This window comes from Myripristis murdjan, chromosome 5 (assembly GCF_902150065.1).
Source record: "Myripristis murdjan chromosome 5, fMyrMur1.1, whole genome shotgun sequence".
In the NCBI taxonomy this organism is placed as follows: Eukaryota; Metazoa; Chordata; class Actinopteri; order Holocentriformes; family Holocentridae; genus Myripristis; species Myripristis murdjan.
In genome coordinates this window covers 16,534,187-16,560,170 of record NC_043984.1, presented here as the reverse complement: position 1 = coordinate 16,560,170, position 25,984 = coordinate 16,534,187, and the positions used below count along the sequence as shown (strand labels likewise).

At 41.5% G+C, this 25,984-nt stretch overlaps 2 protein-coding genes across 8 annotated transcripts; both read left to right on the top strand.

Moving 5' to 3' along the window:
• The first annotated feature begins 1,925 nt into the window (after positions 1-1,925).
• pbrm1l (polybromo 1, like) lies at positions 1,926-15,643 on the top strand. Of its 3 annotated transcripts, none has more exons than XM_030052422.1 (30): positions 1,926-2,036; positions 2,360-2,537; positions 2,713-2,810; positions 3,025-3,172; positions 3,602-3,751; positions 4,040-4,156; positions 4,675-4,743; positions 4,859-4,957; positions 5,121-5,206; positions 5,353-5,444; positions 5,547-5,763; positions 5,842-5,983; positions 6,144-6,229; positions 6,390-6,669; positions 6,786-6,891; positions 7,351-7,990; positions 8,613-8,824; positions 8,911-9,096; positions 10,129-10,286; positions 10,390-10,635; positions 11,424-11,569; positions 11,708-11,865; positions 12,112-12,295; positions 12,400-12,607; positions 12,819-13,017; positions 13,102-13,173; positions 13,673-13,834; positions 14,228-14,295; positions 14,496-14,709; positions 15,214-15,643. In XM_030052422.1, exons 2-30 carry the CDS (start codon positions 2,394-2,396, stop codon positions 15,375-15,377), a joined length of 4,851 nt encoding a protein of 1,616 aa, XP_029908282.1. In that variant the 5' UTR covers positions 1,926-2,036; positions 2,360-2,393; the 3' UTR covers positions 15,378-15,643. The 3 variants fall into 3 exon arrangements, with proteins under 3 accessions (XP_029908282.1, XP_029908281.1, XP_029908283.1); XM_030052421.1 differs by having other exon boundaries at positions 13,102-13,257; XM_030052423.1 differs by lacking the exon at positions 13,673-13,834.
• A 207-nt stretch (positions 15,644-15,850) lies between these two features.
• On the top strand, positions 15,851-25,129 carry stau1 (staufen double-stranded RNA binding protein 1). Of its 5 annotated transcripts, none has more exons than XM_030052426.1 (15): positions 15,851-16,049; positions 17,775-18,054; positions 18,514-18,635; positions 18,774-18,930; positions 20,472-20,628; positions 20,723-20,894; positions 21,065-21,160; positions 21,310-21,522; positions 21,635-21,778; positions 21,881-22,027; positions 22,132-22,207; positions 22,337-22,656; positions 22,767-22,889; positions 24,145-24,224; positions 24,315-25,129. In XM_030052426.1, the coding sequence occupies exons 2-15, from the start codon at positions 17,862-17,864 to the stop codon at positions 24,400-24,402; spliced, it is 2,088 nt and encodes a 695-aa protein (XP_029908286.1). In that variant the 5' UTR covers positions 15,851-16,049; positions 17,775-17,861; the 3' UTR covers positions 24,403-25,129. The 5 variants fall into 5 exon arrangements, with proteins under 5 accessions (XP_029908286.1, XP_029908287.1, XP_029908289.1 ...); XM_030052427.1 differs by having other exon boundaries at positions 17,740-18,054; positions 20,475-20,628; XM_030052429.1 differs by having other exon boundaries at positions 15,852-16,049; positions 17,740-18,054; positions 18,774-18,918; positions 20,475-20,628.
• Positions 25,130-25,984: the final 855 nt, after the last annotated feature.

Below are 25,984 nucleotides of genomic sequence, written 5' to 3'. Positions count from 1 at the left end.
GTCATCTTGAATAATGTAGCATGCAACACACACAAGTCACATGCAGTTATGCAAATTAAGCCCAGGTTATAGTGCACCATAACGTGTGGCAACAGCAACACACCACTGGACTGCAGCGTGTTTTAACCCATTTACAGTGGATGGGCCTGTTTGTAAAAACCCTGGCTGTTGTAGTCCAGTACTTTTAAGGCAACGCCCTAGCTGCTTTACTCTGTCACACAGCAGCACACACTCACAGGGTCTTCCTCCAACCACAGTCTCCTCAAAGTGATTCTCTAAGTAAGGTCCAGGTCCACCAGGGGCCTCCAGGGGCTCCAGGGGTTTTCAATGCAGGCCCAGTCAAATGAGGTGGCACCTTAATTCCAGCACCACACTTGGTGATTGCATAACCTACCTATTTAGGGGTCATGGAAGGTTTTGTGAACTCTATTCAAGGCTACACTGATGATCACTCACCATCTCCAGTGGGGCATTCGAGGGCTGCCTCGCGCTTTGGCTGTAGCTGTAACAGGAGGACAGAGCATTTCTTGACCAATTCTCCCATCAGCTGTAGAGGATTCAAGTGGTGATTCACTCACAGTGCACTGCATTGTGTGAGAGGTTTAGTGTACAAAAAAGCAAAATCACTGGATAGAATATAGGATACCAATCACACTGGATACCAATTAACTATGCTGATTTGTGACAGATGTAGTCAACTAAATCATCACATAAATCACATCACACTTGGCTGTTTTGTTTTGTTTCATTTTATTTTATTCATTTTGCACTGGGGCTATAGGTTACTTCATACTCCAGTGTAACTTTATTTTGGAAGTTTTACATTATGACCTAGCTGGAACCGATTTAATGTAGTCTACAACGAGACATTGGCTGATTAAAGTTGTTTTAGTCACAAATCTGATTGGATAGCCTAGGTAAATGAATTATTAATGCACCTCTCTCATCACCACCTTTTGGTTCATGGTCAAGCTTATGAGTCACTCTGTTCTGCCTAAATCCAAATGAAATAGGACAGTGTTAAAATACTCTGCACGCAGCATCCTAGTTGTGGCCTCATTTGTACACACTGAATGGGATAATTTTGTGGTTATAAGCGCTGAAAGAGATTGTAAGAGGTTTAAGTCTTAAGCATTTGTGAATTTGGGCCTGAGATTGTAGTGAGAAGCATGCAAGGCAGGCCAGGCAGGTAATCTTGGTCATTATGCAAGTAAGATAATCTTTTTCCCCAAATCTTTAAACCCTCCTGAACATGTTTGTCTGCCCAACCCCCATATGTACATCTCCCACTCAGAGCCCTTTGTCTTGACAGCATGCGATTTCCTTGCTGTTTTTTTTTTTTTATATATATATATTTTTGTCTTTGACATGTAATGTTTGTACAGTCATATATTTGCACAAAATAAAAAGTTGGCCATTTGGTAAAACACTAAGACTGTGGACAGGAGCTGTAGGCTGCTAAAAGAAGGTCAAGGTTAGTGATTACACAGTGACTCTTCAGGTGTCTCTGTCTTTCATGGCACTTACACACATGTGCACGCGCAAACACACACACACACGCACACGCACACGCACGCACACACACACACACACACACACACACATCCAAATGAAATGAAATACAATTAAAATATAGACTGAACCCATCTATCTCATCTAAGCAATTAGCCTACCACTGACTTACATCTGAAATCACTAGGCTACTGTAATTTCCAAGGTCAAGAAATACATTAAGAAAAATAATTTTAGAAATACAAAGTATGGGGCAAAATTTACGTATCAGACCTTCACTGCCTACAAATGATGGCACACAGCAGCACCACCGCACTAACTTTTGAGTGCCTCTACAATCCACGCTGGGTGCACTACCACCCAATAGACTGTAGGTGGCAGTAACGCTTCAAGGCGGCACTTTAACTTCTCTACTCACAAAGAAAATACAACCACAACTTCCGGGCAGGAGTTTTCAAATAAGACTAGCTAGCAGGTACACATTTTTGCTCAGGGAAACTACGGCAAACTTTGCTAGATATCAGGTAAGAGTGGGTTTTGAACGTCATATTTTTCCTTTTATTTACCCCGGCGCTCATGTTGCGGCTAGTTTATGTCGCTTCGCCATTTTAATATGAAAGCGGCACGGCAGCTAGGATAATGTGCTAACAGTAGGCGCTCGTCTTGCTTTGTTTCACCCATCCAAGCTGGGCTAATGTAAACCATTTATCAAGTGAATTAAGTTTACTCTTCCTTCAGTTTTGGCTTTTTTAAATCACCGCATACGTACACACGTTGCTTATTCTTGTTAAATGTATGTAAATGGAGTTAAATTTAATAACCAGGCCGTGATGTCTTTGTTTTGTAGCTAGCGGGCTAGCTTGTTGTCAAACCGGCCAGCTATGTCAATGAGCTCCAAGAGGAGAAGAGCCACTTCCCCCTCCAGTAGTGTGAGTGGTGGGGGAGACTTTGATGATGCGGCCTCCTCTACTCCTGGAAGCGGCAGGAAAAGAAGAAGAACCACCAATGTCCCCGCGGTAGACCCGGTGAATATGCTAGATATGGATAATTGTTGTGTTTGCAGCAGGATTTTGATCTCTGTAACATCAGGATTTCTTTCTAAACGCTTATAAGGAATGGGCCACTCATATTAATTGTGTTTATTTGTGTGCAATGCACTCTTGAACTTTCTATTAAGTGTTAGTCTCGTCTTTCCTCCAGATTGCTGTATGCCACGAGCTGTATAACACTGTCAGGGACCACAAGGATGATCAAGGGAGGTCACTTTGTGAATTTTTCCTAAGGGTACCAAAGAGAAGGTATTGTAATGCATCAGTCCGAGTCAGCTGTCACTGATACTGAACAGTTTACCATTGGCAATTTGTATTTGCTCCACCAAATCCTTGCAAATTAAGTGGATAATAATGGTTATCTACACACATGCAGTGTTGTAATTTGGCAGATGATTCTCTGACAGGCATTCAACGGAGTAATTTTGAAAATTATGGTGGTAACTGTCTTGCGCTCTTGCAGGAATCAGCCTGATTATTATGATGTGGTGTCCCAGCCTATTGATATGACAAAGATTCAACAGAAGCTCAAGTCAGAGGATTACCATGATGTGGAGCAGCTTACTGCAGATTTTCAGCTCATGTTCAATAATGCCAAATTATACTACAAGGTGAGGACTCATGCTTAGCTCTGCTACTGTTACTTTAAACTGTGTGCTAAATCTTAGCCATGCATGAACTTTTGGTTCAACACAGCATGACTCTTATTAATCGTGTTTTTGACACAAAAGGTTATTATGTTATGTCTAGTAGTGATGTAGATGGGCTAGAATGATGACATAGTGTTAAAAAGAGCAATGTGACAGAAAATTATGTTTTTGTGTTGTTCAACTTGAGTCATATATGGATAATACGGGCATTTTAGGTTTTTATGTATATGTTGTTTATCAGGATCACAGATCATTTAAAAAAACAAACAAACAAACAAACAAAAAAAAAAACATAAAAATGATTTGAAAATGCAAACTTTTACCTGGCTGGTATGGTATGCCCTTGTTGACAAAATGAATCCTTTCCATGTTTGTGTTTCAACAATTTAGAGTGAAAGTGAGGAGTATCAAGCTGCATGCAAGTTGTGGGACATATATTTGCAAACAAGGAATGAGTTTGTGCAACCTGGAGATGGAGAAGAGGATGATGAAGATGGCGATGATACACTAGATAATACAGGAATGTCTACCGAAGAGGAAGTAGGTGTTTTCAGTCACTGTATATTTTCTAATCGTCTTGCATCTCTCATGGTTACGTATCAGTTTAATCAATCCACTTTCTCATGTGTAACACGTTAGAACATACTGTTATGATGAGTCTATTCAGTTTAATGCATTTCAAATGTTTTAAATGTAAAGTAATTCATGTTTTGCATTAAATTGACTATTAAATTGAATTTTCCACAAAAATTTGTTTTATTTATGACAAAGTAGCAAGGCTTGACGTTGTGTGGCAGAGATAATAATTCCTGCATGTTTGACTTGTAGACACCAACTGGTTGTTTGAAAGAGGTTTTGGAGCAGCTCTTGGAAGCTGTAGTGTCTCACACTGACCAATCCGGACGTCTGGTCAGTGAACTCTTCCAGAAACTTCCCTCCAAAGTGGTAAGTCCTTTAAGAGTCAGTTCACCTCCAGCAATATCCCTGAAACAGCTTGCAGCGAAGTATAGGTGTTGGTAGAGTTCTGTACAGGCAGAAAGTAGTACTTGTAGTACTTAGTAAATAGTACTTGTTTAGACCGCATATATGGATTGTTGATGTTTTTTTTATGCATTTATTGTCTTGGACATAAATTTGGCACACTTAGTTTAATCCTACTGTTTGCCCAAGGGCTTCTCTGCTGGAACAGTAAGGATTTCATAAATCCTAGTTTGGCTGTAATTGAGCCTAATTACACATTTTTTGAGACAGGCAGAACACCAATGTGTACAAATAAAGCACATCAGACTAAAGTGGTAAATTTTACTTTGTGCCTGTCCAGCACTCTCCTAAAGCCAACCACAAAGTCCTGACTGTGTTTCTAATCTAAGACTGTCTGAGTTAATCGGCTGACTTTCCCAATCTTATGTTGTCAGTCTGCAGTAGTATCATTTATTTCTCACCCTGAATTTGTCTTCTTCTAGCATTACCCAGACTACTATGCCATTATAAAGGAGCCGATTGATCTGAGAGCTATCGCTCAAAGAATACAGGTAGCTAATTCATTTGGCGACCCATTTTTTTCCCTTCATCATTCTTGTCCATAAGTTAATGTATTAGAGGCTGTTTTTTTTCCCCTAACAAATGCTAATTTGTTTACTTGTGTAGATTGGATACTACAAAAGTGTCAATGCTATGGCCAAGGATATTGACTTGTTGGCCAAAAATGCCAAAACTTACAATGAACCCGGATCTCAGGTTTTTAAGGTAATTTTTTTTTTCTTTTTCAGTTTTGTGTGTATGTGTTTAGATACATAGATAGATAGACAGATCAATATTGATTGATATAGATATATTTATATATGTATATACATATATATGTAATATATGTATAATGTGTACCAAGTATTAACAAACATTATCTCTATAGGATGCTAATACCATCAAGAAAGTCTTCATTCAGCGGAAGACTGAACTAGAACATTCTGAGCCCACTAAATCTAGTCTTCGCATCAGGTATTTAACCACCATGAAAGGGTTTTTATCATATGTTTTGATGCATCTCAAACAGAGCTTAACAAATTAAGCTCTGATTGGGAAGATGTCCTGCTAAAATTGTTCTCATGTGCTGTGTGTCTTGCCTCTGCACTGTGGCTACTAAGAAATCGCAGGTCTGTCCAGGGGGACCGACTGTCAGCCATCACTCTGTCACTTCAGTATGGCTCCGAGAGTGAAGATGACCCTGTGCTCTCTGGTAAGTAAAAGTACTGTAATAGGTGACATGAAACTCTGCCTCAGTATGTGTCAAAAGGATAACAGAAGGAAATATTTGCCTCTTCTTTGTAAATGTTCGTAGGCTCAGTGCGCTATGATGAAGGAGAGTCAGAGGCGGAGTGCCTGAGCTCAAGCATGGACATGAGCAGCCCCATCTTCCAGCTGTATGAAGCTGTGAGGGGCTGCAGGAACAACCAGGGCCAGCTTCTGTCTGAACCTTTCCTGCAGCTGCCCTCTCGTAGGGAATATCCTGACTACTACCAGCAGATCAAACAGCCCATTGCTCTGCAACAGATCAGGCAAGGCACAGTAATTCAGTGGACGCAATCAATAAGACATGAATGTCAGTGGATTAATTACCTTTTGTCTTTCTCCAGGGAGAAGATGAAGAACGGCGAGTATGAGAGTGTGGAACAGATGGATGCTGATCTCACTCTAATGTTTGAGAATGCAAAGCGCTACAACATGCCCAACTCGGGTATTTATAAACGGGCCATCAGGCTTCAGCAGATTCTGCAGGTAATGACGTCTGCATCATGCTGTATCAGGTCATCATTTTTGGGTCAAGATTTAGTGCTTCATGAAGTGCTCTAATTTGAAACAGACTGGTGGGGTGAGTTACTGAAATAGATAAGTGGGTATCATTGTTGGCTGAAGTGTATAAAACTTTTTTTTTCAGCTGAAAAAGAGAGAAATTCTGAGGAGAGATGATGAGGACGGTGACAGCATTCTGTCATCTGATGCTGGAAGCACCAAAAGGAAAAGGTCTGAATGAGCCTTTTCTGTCAAATTCATTGCTAAATCCCATAAGCATACAGCATGTGTGGTGCACTTGCTAGCAGAAGCCTTTCATATTGCATCTTGCATTCAGTCTCATGTTATTGCCGCCAAAATCAACTCATGTTCTACTTTGAATCTCTTACAGCCACAAGAAGAACGTAAAAAAGAACCGGATGAAGTCTCTGTACGCTGCAGTGACAGAGGCCAGGGAGGCAGGCACCAACCGGCGGCTTTGCGACCTGTTCATGGTCAAACCCTCCAAGAAGGACTATCCTGACTACTATAACATCATTCTCGAACCGATGGACCTAAAGACCATTGAGCACAACATCCGCTCTGAGCGCTACACCACAGAGGAGGCTCTGATGGACGACATGAAGCTGATGTTCCGAAATGCCCGGCATTATAATGAGGAGGGATCTCAGGTGGGCAGTACAAACACATAATGGGTTAAATGTGCACCCTACATTTTTGCATTTCCGGATGCTCAAAAGTAATTGTTGGAGTTATATATATATTTTTTCCCACCTGGTTGACCTAGGTGTATAATGATGCTGACATTCTGGAGAAGATCTTGAAAGACAAGCGCAAGGAGTTAGGACCTGCTCCAGAAGAGGAGGATGTGGGATCTCCTAAATTGAAACTAAGTAGGTTTACCTTTTTGAACTTCTAATAACAGTCCCAAAATAAACTGCCTTTTGATGCAGGCTTCAATCTTGATGATACAAATATTTGTCTCTATTTTCCTATCTCTCTTTTGGTTTATGAAGCAGTTTGTAATGCTGATTTTGATAAGTGATACATAAAGAGATATTCTTGTTCTGATCTTGTGTAATTAGCAAGTTATTAATTAGTTTGATTCTGCATTTTGTAACTATTGCTATTGTATTTGTTTTTCCAATTTGGTCTAATTGGCTAATTGAATTTGATAATTAATTTGATAATTTTCTTGCTTACTGTCAAGGTTCACGTCAGGGGGTATCATCCTGTTTTGTTGGTTGTAACCTTGTTGGCCAGTGAAGCCCTTTTAGACAGTGATTTGGGGCTCAAAATAAACAAACTCAAGTTTTAAAATATTTATTTATTTATTTATTTATTTTGTCTAGGAAAGAGTGGTGTCTCTCCAAAGAAGTCCAAATACCTCACTCCCCTCCAGCAGCGTTTAAATGAGCTCTATGATGCTGTGAGGAACTTCACTGACCGTCGAGGTCGCCGTCTCAGCACAATCTTCCTCCGTCTGCCATCTCGAGCCGAGTTGCCTGACTACTATGCCACCATCAAGCGGCCCGTTGACATGGAGCGCCTGCGAAGCCACATGGCAGCTGGCCGTTACCAGGACGTGGAAGCTCTGGTAGAGGACTTTGCCCTCATGTTCAACAATGCTTGCACCTACAACGAGCCAGAGTCTCTGATCTACCGGGACGCTCTGGTGTTGCACCGGGTGCTCCTGGACACACGCAAGCAACAAGAGGGAGGTGAGGACTCCGGGCCTCCTGCTGTAGGACCTCTGGTCCGAGAGCTGATCAGGAACCTGTTCGTGTCCGTGCTGGGCCACCAGGATGAAGAGGGGCGTTGTTACAGCGACTCGCTGGCTGAGATTCCTGCGGTGGACCCAGCATGCCCTGAGAAGCCACCGCTCAACTTTGATGTCATCAGGGTAAACATAGACCGTGGCCGCTACAGGAGACTGGACGTCTTCCAGGAGCACATGTTTGAAGTGCTGGAGAAGGCAAGGCGTCTGCACAGGTATACAAACGTATATTGAAAAGGCTGTCTGCATTTTTTCATAGTATGGTCAGTCATATGTTAATCCCAATGCTATATCAGTAAAACTAAAGCATCCATGAGAAATAGATAGTAATGTCCTTTTGACTCTTGTTTGTGTTATCCTTCATAAAAATATCAGGTTTTTTTGTTTTTTTCCTTTTGGCAGCAAAATCCTTGCCTTTATGTGTTTTTTGTATTTAAAGTATGAAGGATCGCCATTTTTATTTTAGTGCAGTTTATTACATCTGAAGGGTTATAAGATCCTTTGAAAAGTTTAATTTTAGTCACAAGCTGTCATGCGTGATTATAGCTTGTATAATGTATGGATATATTCTCCAAATTGCAGGCTGATGTCCAAAACCAAAGTGGATGATTTGAACAGCTAAGATGAGCATTTAATGTAGAACTTGGATATTTATCAAATACGAACTTAATGGTTAGGAATTCAGCCAGCTTTTGCCATTTCACTCATGGACAGCACTATTCTGGTTGTACTGCTGAGAAAACATCCTAGTATGAAATACCTCCTGAATCTGCATTTATTTGACAATAAACTAAAATGTGTGAGCCTGCTTAAATAATGTCTGCTACACATTTGCAGGACTGACTCAGAGATCTTTGAGGATGCAGTGGAACTACAGCAATTTTTCATTAAGATCAGGGATGAGCTATGCAAGAATGGAGAAATCCTACTGTCTTCTGCACTCAACTACACTGCAAAACACCTCCACAGCGATGTGGAGCAGGAAAAGAGGGAAAAACTTCCCAAGGAGATTGAGGAAGACAAGCAAAAGAGGGAAGAGGAGAATAAAGGTGTGTGTTTGTGCAGAATATAACATCGATGCTATGTTAAATGTTGTAAAAGTGATTTGAAATTAACATACATTTCCCACCTAAAGAGGGAGAGAAAGCGGAGGACCTGCCTGGAGAGGCTTGGCAGTCAGGGCCAGAGCGCACGTACAGTCAGGACTGTAGCTTTGAAAACAGCACGTACCATGTGGGCGACTGTGTCTACGTGCAGCCGGCAGAGCCAAACCTGAAACCACACATCGTCTGCATTGAACGACTGTGGGAGGATGAAGCAGGTAACAAAGTTATCGCTTTATTGGTTCCAAATCCACCAGTGCAGCTACTGTCTAATGATTTTATCTGTTTATTGATCATATGAGGGATGGGTATTTTCATTGTTTTCTCACAAATTCAATAGTGGCAACAGTGCTTTGGCATATGGAGATTTTTTTTACAGCAAGTGAATGTTTGATTTAGTGGAAAATCAGTGTTAAACTGCATATATTTAAATTGATTATATTTGAGAGATTCAGGAGGCCAGCTGATACATTAGCCATATTGGTCCGCAGACATCACTGATTGACTAATTGTATATTACATACCATGCCAGATATATAAAGGTATTGTGGCAAAATGCATGAGACTTGGCCTTAAGAGATGTATTGACTATCTGGTGAGGTAAGCACTTGAATATGATTGTATATATAGGTCTAATCAGATTATCAATACGTTAATAAATCCCTGCAGCACTTTTAAGCGGCGAGCATCATCCATCAGCTTGCAAGGCTGCTTTTTATTTGACTCAGGTTGAGAAACATTTTTGTAATTATTGTGAATTATCCAATAATACATTTTTTTTTGAAAAATACATATAGAGGGTGTCCACAAAGTCTCTTTACAATTTAATAAATCTATTACAAAAGCAATTAATGAGATATGTTAATCAGATTTGTTCTATGTACTCAGTGGTTATCAAAGTTTTTAATCACATTGGACATCAACGACCTGAAGCAAAAGTTCACTGATGCCATTGCCACCATTGATGAGGCTCTGCTACAGTGAACGTGGCAAGAAATCAAGTACTGTCTTGATGTGCTTCGTGCAACTAATGGTGCCCACATAGAGGTGTATTAAATGAGGCAAAAAAAAACTTAAGTATCTACTCCTCATTTTGTAATCATTTCCACAGATTTGTCTGTTCATTTGCTTTTGTAATAAATTTGTTAAATTGTAAAGAAACTTTATTTCACATTACTATTTCAGGTAATTAAAAATTAAACTGTTCAAGCTCATCCCTTACATCCTACTTAAAATGTTTGTGTGTGAAGGTGAGAAGTGGCTGTATGGCTGCTGGTTCTACAGGCCCAGTGAAACCTTCCACTTGGCTACACGCAAGTTCCTGGAAAAGGAGGTCTTCAAAAGTGACTACTACAACAAAGTGCCCATCAGTAAAGTCATGGGCAAATGCGTGGTCATGTTTGTGAAGGTAAGACCATCCATGAAAACCGAACCATGTGAAATATAGTGTACTGTTAATGCAGAAGAGACAGTAATTTGTTAACACAGTGATCTGCTGACTGTTCCTGTAGGATTATTTCAAGCTTCAGCCTGAGGGGTACAGAGCAGAGGATGTGTATGTCTGTGAATCTCGCTATGCTGCCAGGAACAAGGCCTTCAAGAAGATCAAGATATGGGCCATGCCTGTGAGCTCTGTGAGATTGGTCTCTCGAGAGGTGCCACTGCCTGTTGTCCGTGTTGCTTCCATGTTTGCGAAGCCTGACCAGGAGAAACAAGTGACAATGTCAGACACAGACAGCAACAGTTTTATGGACAAGGTGAGGTGACACTGTGTTTAGAGTTTAACTTTTCGGTTGAAAATGCCTGTAAGTGGTGAAGGTATTGGACTGGCTGTTTCTTTTTTTGTTCGTTCAGCTTGAATTGTGTATTTCTGATCCAAAAACAAAATTACTCTTATCTGTGGATTACATACTGATTAAATTAGTTATTTTTTCTACATGAAAGTACCAGTTTTGAATATTTGCATGTTTTTTGTCAGCTAAAATAGGCCACATCCAAGACAGTAACATAAAATTTAATATACAGTATGTTTTATGTCATGACCAAGGCCTAGATTATTGTGTTTTGTCCCTGACTTTAGCCTTATGATTTCTCTGATCTTGTTATCATCCTCTGTGAGCCTGTTTAATGTCTCTTTTGGAAAAAACTGGGTCATTGTAGCAAATAATAGGACACAACAAAGGGAAAAGTAAGGATAGAGCTAATGGGGTGGTATCAAATTCAGCTACTTTAGGCCTAATCCCAGTGGAACTGCACAATTGGGTTATTAGACTCAGTTCAGTGGAAAGTTTGAGGCTGGAATCCAGGTAGAAAAAGGAAAAGAAAATGCAAGGCAGCATGCAGAGTGCAATGTCCTGGAACGAAGCCTCTGTCAGTAGGCCTTCAGTGCAGGGTGTTAATAAGGACCCGGGTGGAAGTAGATGAGTTAAAATCAGGATTTCAGTTCTGTTCATTCTGATCATATAAAAAAGCCTTTCTGCTCCTTTTGATCACATATAAAAAACACTTTCTGTGTGTGTGTGTTTGCATATGTGCTTGCACTCAGGAGAGGGAGGATGTCCCTGTGGAGATGAGTGGAGCTGAGCCCGGCTGTCAGTACTATGACCAGTTACGCTACAACAACATGTGGCTGAAGGTGGGAGACTGTGTTTACATCCAGTCACACGGTCTGTCAAAACCTCGAGTTGCCAGGTGAGAGAATGTTTTCTCATGTTCCAAAGGTGTAGACTAAGAGGGCCTGTTAAATTAAATGGCGGTACTGGTCTGATATACTGAAACAGTGGAAGAATTTTTGCTATCAGTAATATGGCTGCTCTGATTGGACTGCAGGATAGAGAAGCTGTGGGTACAGAATAGAGCAACGTTCTTCTTTGGACCCATCTTCATCCACCCTGAGGAAACAGAACATGAGCCCACAAAAATGTTCTACAAACGAGAAGTGTTCTTGAGCAATCTGGAGGAGACTTTGCCGATGACCTGCGTCATAGGTACTTCCTTCATACTGTTCACAGTATGCTGTTGTGTTCCCACCTCACACTAGCTTATTTAGCCAAACGAGCAATGGAAAACATCAAAAATAAATTTCCCTTACTTCCTCTATATAATGGACTTAAATGCTTACCTTGCAAACTCTTTATTTTTCACAAGGTACAATTTTTATATATCTAAAGCTATATTCCTCATATTGTGTGAATTCTGACGAGGCTGTTCATTCATTGTGTCCCTCTCTCTAGGCAAATGTATGGTGTCCCCCTTTAAGGACTACCTGTCCTGCAGACCTACTGAGGTCCCAGAGGAAGATATCCTGTTGTGTGAGAGCCGCTACATTGAGAGTGAGAAACAGATTAAGAAGTTCAAGGGCCTGAAACGCTTCTCCCTTTCCTCCAAGGTGGTGGAGGATGAGATCTACTATTTCAGGTATGTCAGAAGTAAATGGTTGCCTAGTCTGAATTTTTAGGCATGCATCTAATTATCTCTTTATTTCTCTGTATCTATTTTCTCTCTTATTGGTACATATTTAGGAAATTGATAGTGCCGCAGAAGGAAGCATCCCCCTTGCTCGATAAGAAGATAGAGGAGCTGGAGGTCAAATTGGCAGATATGGAGGATGCAGATGAGGATCTGGAAGACTTGGAGGAGGAGGAGGAAGCTCCAGAGACCCCTTCTATGCCACAAATGCAAACCCCTATGGCAAGCGATTTGGACATCATGCCATACACCCCTTCCCAGGTGTTACACTTACCCATGCACCCACAAACCTCTAAAGACCTTTACCCCAAATGTAGATCCATGAAAGGCTTCGAACCTTGACTTTAGTTTTCTCATGTTTACCTTACACACACACCTTGATGTGTGAGATATACCATGCATACATAGCAATCATAAGTTGAGAAAACTGATGATTGACTGAGTTGTTTTGTGTATTTTTTTTTCCATACAGTCCACTCCTAAGATGAAGGGTTTGTCCAAGAAGGAAGGGGCCAAGAGGAAGATCAACATGAGCGGCTACATCCTGTTCAGCAGTGAAATGCGAGCGGTCATCAAGGCTCGACACCCAGACTACTCCTTTGGGGAGCTGAGCCGACTGGTGGGCACCGAGTGGAGGAACCTAGAAGCCCCCAGGAAAGCGGAGTATGAAGGTGAGAAGGAGCATTTACTTGGGTGTGGAGGTGCATCGATGTGAACTGAAGTCAAGACATTGTTTGTGTGTGTGTATGTTTCAGAACGAGCGGCCAAAATAGTGGAGCAACAGGAGCGTGAGAGGGCAGTCCAGCAACAGGCTTCCCCTAGAGCAGGTACCCCAGCAGGGGCACTGATGGGGGTGGTGCCCTCGCCTAGCACTATGGGAATGATAAACCAGAACATGCCGCCTGTGTCAGGTAACCCCTCTCAGAGACAGCACGAGTGTTTGACACATTGCAGCTGGGAAATGAGGCTGGGCTGTTGAAAACCATAATCCCCAATTTTCAGACCATTTAAAACCTCAAAAATTCATTCTTACTGCAATGTTTTGTTTCTTTTCCTGCTTGTTCATGTTGATTTACTTAAATATTTTTAAGGATCACTTGCTCCATATCATATATAAGTTGCATGACTGCATGACTGATTTTTAACCATGACTGTTAACCTTGTTTCTTTTTGTTTCATTTAACTTTCATGCTTATTTTACCTACTAACGTTCCACGCCACATTTGTATCATTGTGTGCAGCAGTAGTGCATGTAATCTTAGAGTCAGTTGCATGTCACTTATGCATGGATTTGTTGTTGTCCTCTCCTCACCCCCCTTCTCCAAGGCATGATGGGAGCTTATGGCCCACCTTACATGCCCATGCAGGGCCCCCATGATGGCTTGTTGAGTGTGGCCCCAATGCCACCTCATCCTATGGGGGGGGCACAGCTGCCTCCTCACCATCTTCAGCAAGGTTTGCCTGGATACCCTGGCATGCCTCATCAGGGTAAGGGCCACTGTCCCAGCCACACCTGCTCATTTACATCCAGTCGTGTCTCTCCTGCTGGAGGGGTTTACCTGGTCCACAGGCTGTGGTGCTCCTGTCTGGTCAGGCAACAACGCCTGATCTACTCACCAAAGAGTCAGAAGTCTCTGGCATCCACCGATCTTCCTCCAAGTTTACTCACATCTTAAATATCTCACATCTGAAAATATACATCTGATATCTCTTTCACAGTCAGACCTGTAGTGCATGTGAAAATACTGATATTAAACAACTAACTTCATAAATTAATGTAAAAACCACAATTAACATTTGTTATACTATAATGTTAGTAAACCAATTGAAGTTAACCACATTTACCAAACATACTGTCATTAATAAATGATCATTGAACAGGTATGATGACCTCTGGTATGAATGGCATGGCAGGAAGTCCTACACCTGCAAACCACTACATGCAACAGGTAAGCTCATGTATCTCCCTCTATCTCTTTATCTCTCTCACTCAACACTCAACAATCAGTTTGAGAATAGAAAAGTCAGTAATATGACTACAGTGTTTGCACGAAGGGAACCATTCTTCATTTATGACATTCAAAAGATGTTTGTTATTTCATTATGTAATATGATATTCTGTGGCTAACATTGTTTTCTTATATTTTAGCCCGGAATGTTCAGTCCAGGACAGCATGCCCCGCCTCCGTACCCAGGACAGGGCCAGTTAGGCCAGCCCTCACACCTTCAGCCCACCACTCCCATGTTCGTGGCTCCACCACCCAAGACCCAGAGGGTGCTCCACTCAGAAGCCTACCTGAAGTATATTGAGGGCTTGAATTCAGAGTCAACCACTGTCAGCAAGTGGGACCAAACACTCAAAGGTGGTGTGTCTCTTGGATTTATTTTAATCTCTTGCCACTCACAATATGTTATGGAAAGTGTTCTTAATACCCGAATTAGCGTACAGGTTATGTTTCATGGAGATTATGATGTGAGGCTAGACAGATGAAGTCTGACACCACAATTTTTCTCTGCACATGCAAATTACCCTTTTGCATTCACTTGAGAAAAGTTTTTTTTTTTTTCCATAGTTATTAAGAGTTATCTCAGAACTCCGAGATGTTTTTTTTTTTTTTTTTTTTTTTTTTTTTATGGGGAAAAATCGTCTGTTTTTTTCTGAAATTAGGAGATAATGTATCAGAATTTTGTGAAAACTGTTAATGTGGAAAGAATTGGTCCCGTTTCTCATTCATTCAGAATAAACAGGCAATATTTTCCTTATAATTATGAGATATTTTTCTTCTGAGGTAAATACATTACTTCTCCGGAGCACCTTGACTGTTATTCATGAAGATTTAATTTCCAATCATGTGTCTCCACAACAGCTCAAAGGCGAGATGCCCACCTGACCAAAGAGCAGGAGAGCCGGCTGCCCTCCCATTGGCTGCAGAGCAAAGGAGCGCACACGACCATGGCGGACGCTCTGTGGCGCCTGCGGGACCTGATGCTGCGGGACTCCCTCAACATCCGGCAGGCGTATAACCTGTAGATCACTCCGCCGCGTGTAACTCACCAGCTCACTCACTGTTCTTAATCATGAAATGGACTTTAGGAAGGATTATAGGCCATAGAAGCAATATTTTATAATGACTCAATGATCGATTTTTATATTTATTAGCATTATAAGCTTGATCTAGTTTTTGTGTGTGCTTTTTCATTTTTTTTAAAGAACCACAAGAACTCGTTTCGGTACAAAAAAAAAATAATAATTGTTTGGAGTCTGTGGATACTGCCAAAATAAATTTTCAGAATACAATAATTGTCGTGCTTTCTTTCTTTTCTTTAATTTTCTTTTTTATTATTTTCTTTTTTATTATTATTATTTTGTGATCATACTAGCAAGTGTTTTGTGTGTGCTTACCCCGCTGCACTGCTTCTATAAGGATAATGACAAAGGTTTCTAGTGAAATTACAAGGAAGGCTGCATCATTCTGGAACTACTTCCTTTTTGTCCTATGTCACTTCCTGAGGAGAGAATCAAGATTGGGCCATTCTCTTTAGTGTTTGCCTTGTCTACCTACTGTTCACCTCCTCAACGCCAGCGTTTTCATACAAAATTCACACAGAAAATTCCCTTGGGGCTGGGTAGAAACACTAGCAAGCGCTTCTTCAGCAACCTAATCAATGGAGTAACTAAGAAGTGACCTCAAGGAGCAACGAGGTGAGATTTGTCTTGTGTATGTGCTTGTCGAGTCCCGGGGTTAGCTAGCAAGCTAGCCGGCTATTCTCAGATGTACTGACCCTTAAGAAGCGAGACATGTCGTGTTTACAATGAAATTTCACATTTCTACGTAGCGTGAGTGGTGCAGCCTCTGTGTTCTGCATTACCGCTTTTTCACACCTCAGTTATTGCGGTCAACACATGACAATGAATGCTTGTATTTTCGCAGAGTCTGTCAGACAATCACCAGTCCAGCTCAGTATGTCGTGGCTGCAGGAGAGCTTAGCCACCGGCGGCCTGACTTTGCAAAATCAGTGCCTTATTAACCACGGCAATAAATAATTTTCGATCTAAACCGCCTACAATAGATTATCAATCATTATAGAATAGAAATAGTAAGTGTCATGAGAGACATTTACTCATGCCGGGAGTCTTTGTACCCAGTTGAAGAGCTGCATCTAGGCTGGTTTGCTACATCATTAGCTTGCTCCTACGCTAGCTGATGTTTCACGTGAGTTGGCATTGCTAACTTCATCAGCACTGGTTACAGGTTCAGGTAAAGTCGACCTAGTTTGTTTAGTCCATGATCACAGCTTCAACACCAAAGGGGCTTCTTGACACGGCACCCCAACCTTTCCTCCTGGATGACGTAAAACCTCATCAAAACGCGTGTCAGGTGTTGTGATGAGGAAGGTACCGTTATCATCCTCAGTAAACTGTACCGTCCTCCACAATTACATCTGAGAGGCTTGACTCCACATTTCTGCTTTAGTAGTGCCAAATAGTGCGTTCTTTGTACTTAGGCTACATCAATAACATCCATTAATGTTGCACTTAAACTGATGACCTAATAATAATTTATTCTCATACAGATATAAATGAATTAAGCTACTGATGTTACTAGAGAAGTGATACTTCAGCCTGAACATTATGCAAGTGGAAATTAGAGTAGTTAATACGACTGAATATTGCTGGTGGAAAACATGTAAATAGGCCTGTCTGACATTTGAAGTTTCAGTGAATAATAATTGAAGTCACGTGTGCAGTAATTCCCATCTCCAAAGCCAAGCCAGAGTAAATGTTGCTTGAATTACAAGACATGATGTTATCATGTGCATTTTCTCACAAAAGGTCAGGGTTGATACAGTAGTTGTGACCAATTACAATAGTATGTGAACAGGATTTACAGAGAGAAGAGAGCAAAGAGGTACATGTTGCATGTAATGTACTGTTCTCTTTGTTTACAGTAGAACCAGTAAGAGTAGAAAACAGCTCAACGTAGACCTGTCTTGCTCTGATAATAACCACGACCTCACATCACTGTATGGAAATAATACCCCAAAAACAAAGTCACATTTGGGTAAATTTTCTACCTTCACGCATCATATTCAGATGTCCTTATTTTTCAGTTTAACAATCAGAATGCTTTTAAAATACTCAAGTTATGCTGCCGTCAGTGTTTAAGCAATGTGTTTTTAATGCCATTAAAGTTATTTTTATTTGCTATGTAGTTGTTAATGTTTCAGAGTTTGGTGTGGTCAAAGTCAAATTTCCACCCAGTGGAAGTTGTTCTGAATTGAAAGTGCAAGGACAAGATCACCATGAGGGCAAGTTCAAGTTGAGGGTATTAATTACTTCCTGTAGAAAGGGGTACAAATCAGTGTCTGTTATCTACATCCACACTTTGTAGGCAGAGCTTTACCGTCAGATCTCCTCAATCAACAGTTCCCTACCATTGGCATTCACCATTACTGCACTGCAAAGTTGTTACCTTGACCTCAGCCTACTGTTGACCAAGCCAAACCAGCAAGGATGTCCCAGCTCCAGTTTCAGTGTCCAGGTAGCCCCATGCCCGCCGCTTCAGCCCCACTGCAGCTGGGGCAGCCACAGCCTGGCTACAGCATCCCCTGTGCCTCAGGCACTCTCCCCTCAGAAAGCGCGAGCCAGCCCGTCAGGAGCTCCTCTCTCCCCGCGGGCTCAGCCACTCCCTTCAGTCCCCCCACAGGTTTGTTTGAGAAGCTTGTTTCCCCTATTTGTTTTTAGGATTTAGTGAGGAATGTACTTTTTGTGTTTAATCATTAATATTTGTAGTTGTAAATATCTTATGCTTTTGGTTTCATTTTGTTCATCCTGTGTACATTTGGCTAATTGACACTATGTGTTTATAAATGTACACTTATAGTCTATATTTCAAACCTTTTTTAATGGTACTTAATGTAGTGCTGACAATGGAGTGTTTTTCACGTGACCTCTGGACATTTTTGTGTTCTTGTTATAGGAGGCATACATTCTTTTTTCAATGTCTCACTTCTAAGAAACGTGTACAATATTGTACTTCTTTTCAGTTGTAGTGTTTTCTGTCAGATTTTGGCACTTGTATCAACCTGCATTATTTGTGTTCATGAACATGTTCATTTATTTAATTCTGAGTATCCTGAGCCTATTTTTTGTTTGTTTGTTATAGTATCTAACATGGCAAACCCTAAAGAGAAGACACCCATGTGTTTGGTGAATGAGTTAGCCCGTTTCAACAAGATCCAACCTGAGTATAAGCTACTGTGTGAGCAAGGACCAGCTCACTCCAAGGTACTTTGAGACTGTTTCTCACAAGCAGAGCTTCTACGCCAGATTACTGATGCTGTTGTTGTTTTGTCTCTTGTTTTCTTGTGTTGATGGTAATAACGTAAAATCAGTTGTTTGTCATTTGTTTTCTGCCTCTGTCAGATTTTTTCAGTAAGACTCACGCTGGGAGATCAACATTGGGAGGCAGAGGGGACCAGCATCAAGAAAGCCCAGCATTCCGCTGCTGCATCCGCCCTTGCCGAGACTACGCTGCCCAAACCCACCGTGAGGACACCTCGCAACACAGGCAAGACCCCAGGTGGGCTGTTCCAGCAGGCCACTTCTAAAGGCGCCAGTATATCATAAAATTGAGCTTAGGTGAAATCAATATGTTTTTAGTGGGATTAATGTTGGTAGGAGGAGACAAGGGAAACTAGAAATAAAGCAAAGAAAGCATCAGCATCAAATTGTTTTAGATTTATCTCCAGTGGTCCCTGCTTGCGTGATCATGGAAGTGCACATATCCTCTCACAGTTTCAGCAAGACTAGCGCCAAACTAATTCTTTGAAATGAACGTTGGCAAGAGGAACACAATGAAAGCAAATGAAATAAACTGGAAACGCATAACCCAAAGAACACATGTAGAAAACGCAGTCAGTCATCATGACTTGTTGACCAGTTGCAGGTGATGAAATACTGGGGGTGCTGAATCAGAACCAGAAATACTTTATTGATCCTCAAGGGGAAATTGGATAATGAAGCAGTGCAAAATATTTCAACTAATTCGGCTGACTGAGCCTGTGAACTCTGGCTCTGTCCTGCCTGGTATTAAAATGTGTCTTTGGTAATCTGAGCACAAGTGGATAGCTGTCAGTCCGTCCATACATGCCTGGCATTAACATGTTTCCAAATATGGCTCACCTGCCCACTTGGGTTCACATCTTACTTTCCCGTTCTATATGCAAATAAACATGTATAATCATCAGGGGGCATTTACCAGGCAGCAGATACTTAACAAATGGAGACATCCTTGCACACTCATTTAATGCACTGTCAGTTACCTAAGATGTATTTCACATCTCTTACAGCTCGACCCGATCACACTCAGACTCAGATTATTTAATTATTCCAGTGAGTTTGAGAGGGTTCTCTCTTAGGTGGATAAATCGACCTGTAATGTTTCTGTGGTATTCCTATGGTAACTGCGACTCACTGCCACGTTTAATATTTCTGTAGTATTCCTGTAGTAACTCTATCACATCTGCGGTTAGAAAGAGTGTGTTCAGTTGCACCAAGGCATGAAATTTAAGAAAGGCTGCCAGCTCCAAATTTTATATGGAAGAAAACTTCAGTTTGCATTTTGTCCATCAGCTGACAGTGCAGTTGCCCTGGGTAGAGTCAAGTAATTATTTTTTTTTCTCCTGGAAAAATGAGAGTCTGGTTGGTGTCAGGTTGTTGGGCTGGATAAGACAGAGGACGTCAGGTTAGTAGGCTGTCCTTCAGTGCGTCCTGGGAGACATGTCTGTTTACACTTCAAATGCAATGTTGGCAAAGTGTCGCAGACCACCTCTGAAAGAGTCCTGAGATCCGATCACTCAGGACGCATTGAAGACACATTGATGCTGTTTAACACTTGTATTTGGAGGTGTTAGCTTGTATTCGGATTTGTCAGGATGGATGTTAATACCAGGTGGGAACAAGGCCTCTGAGGCGATCAAAGCCAGTGCAACACTTTGTTGTGGTTGCAGTCTCTGTTTCGTGCATGGTCAAGGTATGAACCCCTGTTTCATGCTTGTTGAAGAAAAAATGGTTTGCCGGCATGCATTTTTATCTTGGGTTTTCTTTGTGTGGACCTCATAGCAGATTGCATGACACACACCATGGAGCTAAATGCACTATGCATGAAGCTTGGTAAGAAGCCCATGTATAAACCCATCGACCCATATCCGGGGGTGAGATCACCAAACTTCAACTACAACATCCGGGGTCCTGGGCCTTACCAACGCTCTATGCAACAGTGAGTTGTCATTACTTGAACTTGTGACCTCAAAGCATTTTGTTACTATCAGGCTTGTTATTTTGAGTAATTAGATGATGTCCACTTTGTCCAGGTACTACTACCCATTTCCTCCAGTGGGACCAATGTTGTACCACATGGAGCTGTCCATCGGAGGCCAGCAGTTCCATGGGAAGGGACGCACGCGGCAGTTAGCCAAGCACGATGCTGCTGCCAAGGCCCTGAAAGTGCTGCAGAAGGAGCCGATATTGCAGCAGCTGCCAGTGGTGAGAAGAGAAGTGCACACTCAGCGTACTGTGGAGCTGTGATACTGTTTGTCTGATTTATTATGCATCACAAACAGCCATATTTCTACTGCTGTGGAAAGGAACTTGTTGAAGAATCACATAAAAAGCGTATTGCTTTGTTTTTCCACTGTGTGTCTTGCTCTTGACAGATGAATGGAGAGCCTGAGGAGGAGAACCTCAACAAATCAGAAATCAGCCAAGTGTTTGAAATTGCGCTCAAACGGAACTTACCTGTTAACTTTGAGGTTTGAATGCATCCATATATTTCTTTTTGAAAATACTCATAAGCATACCACAGTTAATAGTATCTTACATCGGTTAGTGATTATGGAATGGAGACGCTTCTCTATAGCCTGACTTGTCTTTTTTTCCCTGTCTGCTTGCTGACTTCTAGGTTTTGAAGGAAGCAGGTCCCCCACACATGAAGAGTTTTGTAGTGCGAGTGACAGTAGGGGAGTTCACTGGAGAGGGTGAAGGGAAGAGTAAAAAGATTGCCAAGAAGCTGGCTGCAGCAGCGGTGCTGGAGGAGTTGAAGAGGCTACCCCATATACCTACTGTGGAAAAGATGCTGCCACGCATCAAAAAGAAAACCAAATCCATCATCAAGGTAATGAAATCTCTGTGCTGAAATAGAGGAATATGAAAATATAGACATTGTGACATGACGCTGTGAAGACGAAGATTTCCTGTGTGTAATAATAAATCTTTGATCACACCAGCTACAGACCAGCCCAGAATATGGTCAAGGTATGAACCCGATCAGCCGCCTGGCTCAGATCCAGCAGGCCAAGAAGGAGAAAGAGCCAGAGTATAGTATGGTGACAGAGAGGGGTCTGCCGCGCCGTAGGGAGTTTGTCATGCAGGTACGTCAACAGCAACAGGTCATGCATGCCACTAGCTTGCCTCTGGCAACATTTCTAACTTTGTACTTATCAGTTGGTCACCCACACCTCTCTTTGGGATAGGTGACAGTGTGTGGCCAGTGTGCAGAGGGCATGGGACCTAGCAAGAAGGTGGCCAAGAGGAATGCAGCAGAGAAAATGTTGGAGCTCTTGGGATATAAAGTGCCTCAGCCTCAGCCCCCAAAACCGGCACTCAAAACTGATGAGAAGGTACTGTTGGACCACAGAAGTCCTGTAAACATAGAAAACAAGTTAATGTTGGGTATCTATAATTGAATCTTTGCATATGTGTGTATTGTTTTTGTAATATTTAGGCCCCAGTGAAAAAACCTGGAGATGGGCGCAAAGTGACCTTTTTTGAACCTGGTACTGTAGAGGAGGTGGCATTGGGTGAGTGTACTCTGTTGGACTCAAATATTTCATCGTATTCATTCTAGCTAACTTGCAAATTCATTTCTAATGATGAAGCAAATACAGTAGTGTGCTCATCTGCAAAGTACGTGCTATTTTCTTTGTCAGGCCCTAAGGAGGAGGACTTCCGTCTGCCTTACCTCAGCCACCAGCAACTCCCTGCAGGTATCCTGCCCATGGTGCCTGAGGTGGCCCAAGCAGTCGGGGCCTGCCAGGGACCCCAGACCACAGACTACAGTCGGACTATTCCCAACCCAGGCAAGGCCACAATCACTGCCATGATTGCCAATGAGCTGCTTTACGCAGGGACTTCCCTGACTGCTGAGACCATCCTAAAGAATAAAAATAGCCTGGGTCAACTACCACATGGACCCCTCACCAGGCCGTCTGAGCAGCTCAGCTATCTGGCCTCTGTGCAGGGCCTACAGGTACATACATACATGAATATGTAGACTCAAACAGTCCTCTCTCTTATATGAATTTAATTTAGACTGAAACATGGTGAATGAAAGTTAATATGAGTGTTATTTCCTTGCAGGTGGAGTACAAAGATTTCCCCAAAAACAATAAGAATGAGTTTGTTTCACTGATTAACTGCTCCTCCCAGCCGCCTCTCATTAGTCATGGGATCGGGAAGGATGTAGAGTCCTGTCATGATATGGTGAGTCTCAAGGCCAGTAACACTGGAAGTGGAAGATTGGTTATCATCAACTGTGTTATCTTCAGTCCTCTTCATGATCGTTAAAGGACCATAACAGTGATTTTGCACATTTCTGCTAATGTTTTCCCAAAGTAGGCAGTCGTATTTTAAAACTCCAATGCCATTTTAAGCTACCTTTTATCCAACCATTTGTTTCCATTAGTTCCACTACAATACAAAAATGAACTTTCAGAGACTTCAGACTTTCCTCACACCAGTATCCATCACTGTAATGAAGTCATCCTCATCAGTTTTCTAAAAGCCACAGCACAGTTGTGTTTTGATGACTTGAAATTGGGTGGAATGAAATGGCCTCTCTACAGGAAAAAGGTTCCCAGGGAAATGTTTGCTTTATGCAGAGAATTATCAGTTCCGTAGCTGAATCAGAAGAAGCAAAATGAATGAATGAATCAGAAGCAAAACATTATATGGTGGCTGTTTCAACCACAAATTCATATTTAAATATCTTAAGTGTCTGCACATGATTTGCCAAATGGTGTGTTGCAGTGTAAAACATGTGTAAATTGTAGTAAATGGGCCAAATATTCAACTGGTATGGTCCTTTTTATGATAAGTACCTCTGTTGTATTAATTATGTCATCAGAATGTGTGCACAAAAAAGTCATATAAGGGAACTACTCTGTAAAACTCAGTTGCCCTAATGGCTTAGTTGTGTTTGTTCGTTTAGTTTAGTTTAGTTTATTTCGGTCATAATTGTACGTATACACATACAAATCAATAGATAACAAAGGATACAGCGACAACAAAATTATATTAACCGAAAAGGTGTAGGCTGAAGCTTAAGCTTATCTTACCTACCCTTTTTACATATCATGTAAGCAGCTCATTTTTAGTAGTCCATACATGAACAAAACAACCAAAAACAAAAGTTCTAAATTTCACAAACGGACTAATCATACCTGAGTTTTATATTTGTTTACCACCTTGTTTTTAAACATTGTTTTTAACACGCAAAGTGGACTACACATTTTTAATTCCTCGTCACAACCATTCCACAGGTTCACCCCTTTGACGGATACACATCTGCTCTTACTGTTTGTCCTTGCTCTTGGTTTTTTAAAAATTCCTAATCCCCTGAGTTCATGCTGATTCTCTCTTGTTTCAAACAGCCTCTGAATACAGTCAGGAAGCAAGTTATATGAGGTGGATTTTTGAATATCACTGGTGTAACCTGTCCTCTTCTTCAACACCCTAGGCTGCGCTGAATATACTGAAGTTACTCTCAGAGTTGGACCAGCAGCCCAGCGAAAGGACGGGAAATGGACCAATCTCTGGGTAAGCTGTCTCTCCTTTCCTGAATATGACAAATGTTGCACTCCTGATAAACTGCAGACTGTGACACTAATTGGGACTCATTTTCCATAGGTGTGGCAAGCAGGATATAGAAGGTGACTCAATCCTCAAACCGGCTAACTCAAGCACCTTGCCACAGACTCTGGATGGCACTGTTTAGATGCACAGGTTTGGTTGTCTGAAAAAGCACTAGAGAAAACTCAGACGCTGTGTTCATAGGCTGTTTTAGAAGGCTACAGGAAGCTATGGGCACTGTAGACTCTAAACCATCACTGTTCATTGTTAAAAATGTTAACAGTTAAACAAGATTGATAGAAAAAAATGTTTTATTTTCCTTGATGTTGTTTAATTGTATACATTATTTATTCTTTTGTTGCTTTGTAGTAAAAGTAGCTGCATCCTAGTCAGACAGGGGTTTGCTTTACTGAAATAGAATGAAAAGAACTGTGAAACGTTTTGTTTTGCCTAGAACTTAACTAGACTTGCTTTTTGTTTTTAAGTGTTTTATGTTTTAATCCCTGTTGAGGTGGGTTATTAAAGTAGATGTTGTGAAGGTTTCAACCCCATCAAAGTCTAGGGTGCAGCTTGTGAACCACTGTTGATTTTCCTAGAGTGCTTTATATCAACAACCACAAGTGAAGTGTTATCTACATTACCATGTAGGGCTGGGAAAGTTTTGTGACTAAATGTAGCTGTATCTAATGTGATATTGTCCCCACTGTGTGTGGCGGGGCAGTGTTAAGTCTGTTGTTGCATATGGTCTTGTTCACCTGTTGCATCAGTTTCCTTGACGCCCCCTCTGCCCCCTCTCCCATCCTTATGTCAAACCCCCGCCCCAACCCCGCACACATGGAAAAATAAACCTGTGTGCTGTCATGCACAAAAGAAAAATACATCTGCTGTGTTTTAATCAGTTTATGAACTTACTGTGCAACTGAAAAATGAATGGGGTTAGGTGTCCATGCAAGACATTTCTCAGCTGCCACTGTATTTTTAACAAAAAAAGGCCTGTGACAATGATATAACTGAGTTCTGTATCCATTGTTTTTTTTTTTTTTTTTTATGATTGATCGGCTGCTTTTAATAAAGCAGTTGGTGTCCTGGGCTGTTTTTTCTGATATTCTGAACTTGTTCCAACTAAAAAAATGCCAGGGGCAAAACTTTTTGGGCATCTTTTTTTAGAGCAGCTTCTTCCCAGTTGCTTCCCATGGGATTCCATTTAAAAACTAGAAAGCACTCAGAAGAGCACATGCTTTACCTCCACCAACACAGTTGTCAAAATAGGCCAGTTTCACATGTTACATATTTACCAAAGGTTAGTCATGCCCACCACCAAACCCCCCTTTGGCCAATCAGTGTGCTTCCTTGCCACATGACCAACCTTTCCACAAAGTTTCATGATGTTGCATCCATGCATGTTGAATCCATTCGGAAGTTATTGCATTTTTATGTGAAGCAACACCCACTGCCATGCCCTACTGTGGCTTATCAGTGTGAAAAGTTGAACAGTTCTTCCTTGCCCCATGACCAACCTTTCTACCAGATTTCATGCAAACCTGTTAATAACTTGTAGAGATATTTTGCTAACAATAAAAAAAACGGACAAACAGCATGTGGTGAAAACAGCCTCCATTCAGCTCTGTTGGTGGGGGTGGATTAAGGCCGTGGCAGCTGAGAAAAACACAGTGTGAACATAGCCTAATTAATAAAGCCTGCCAACAGGACTTGCATGATGTGGAGTG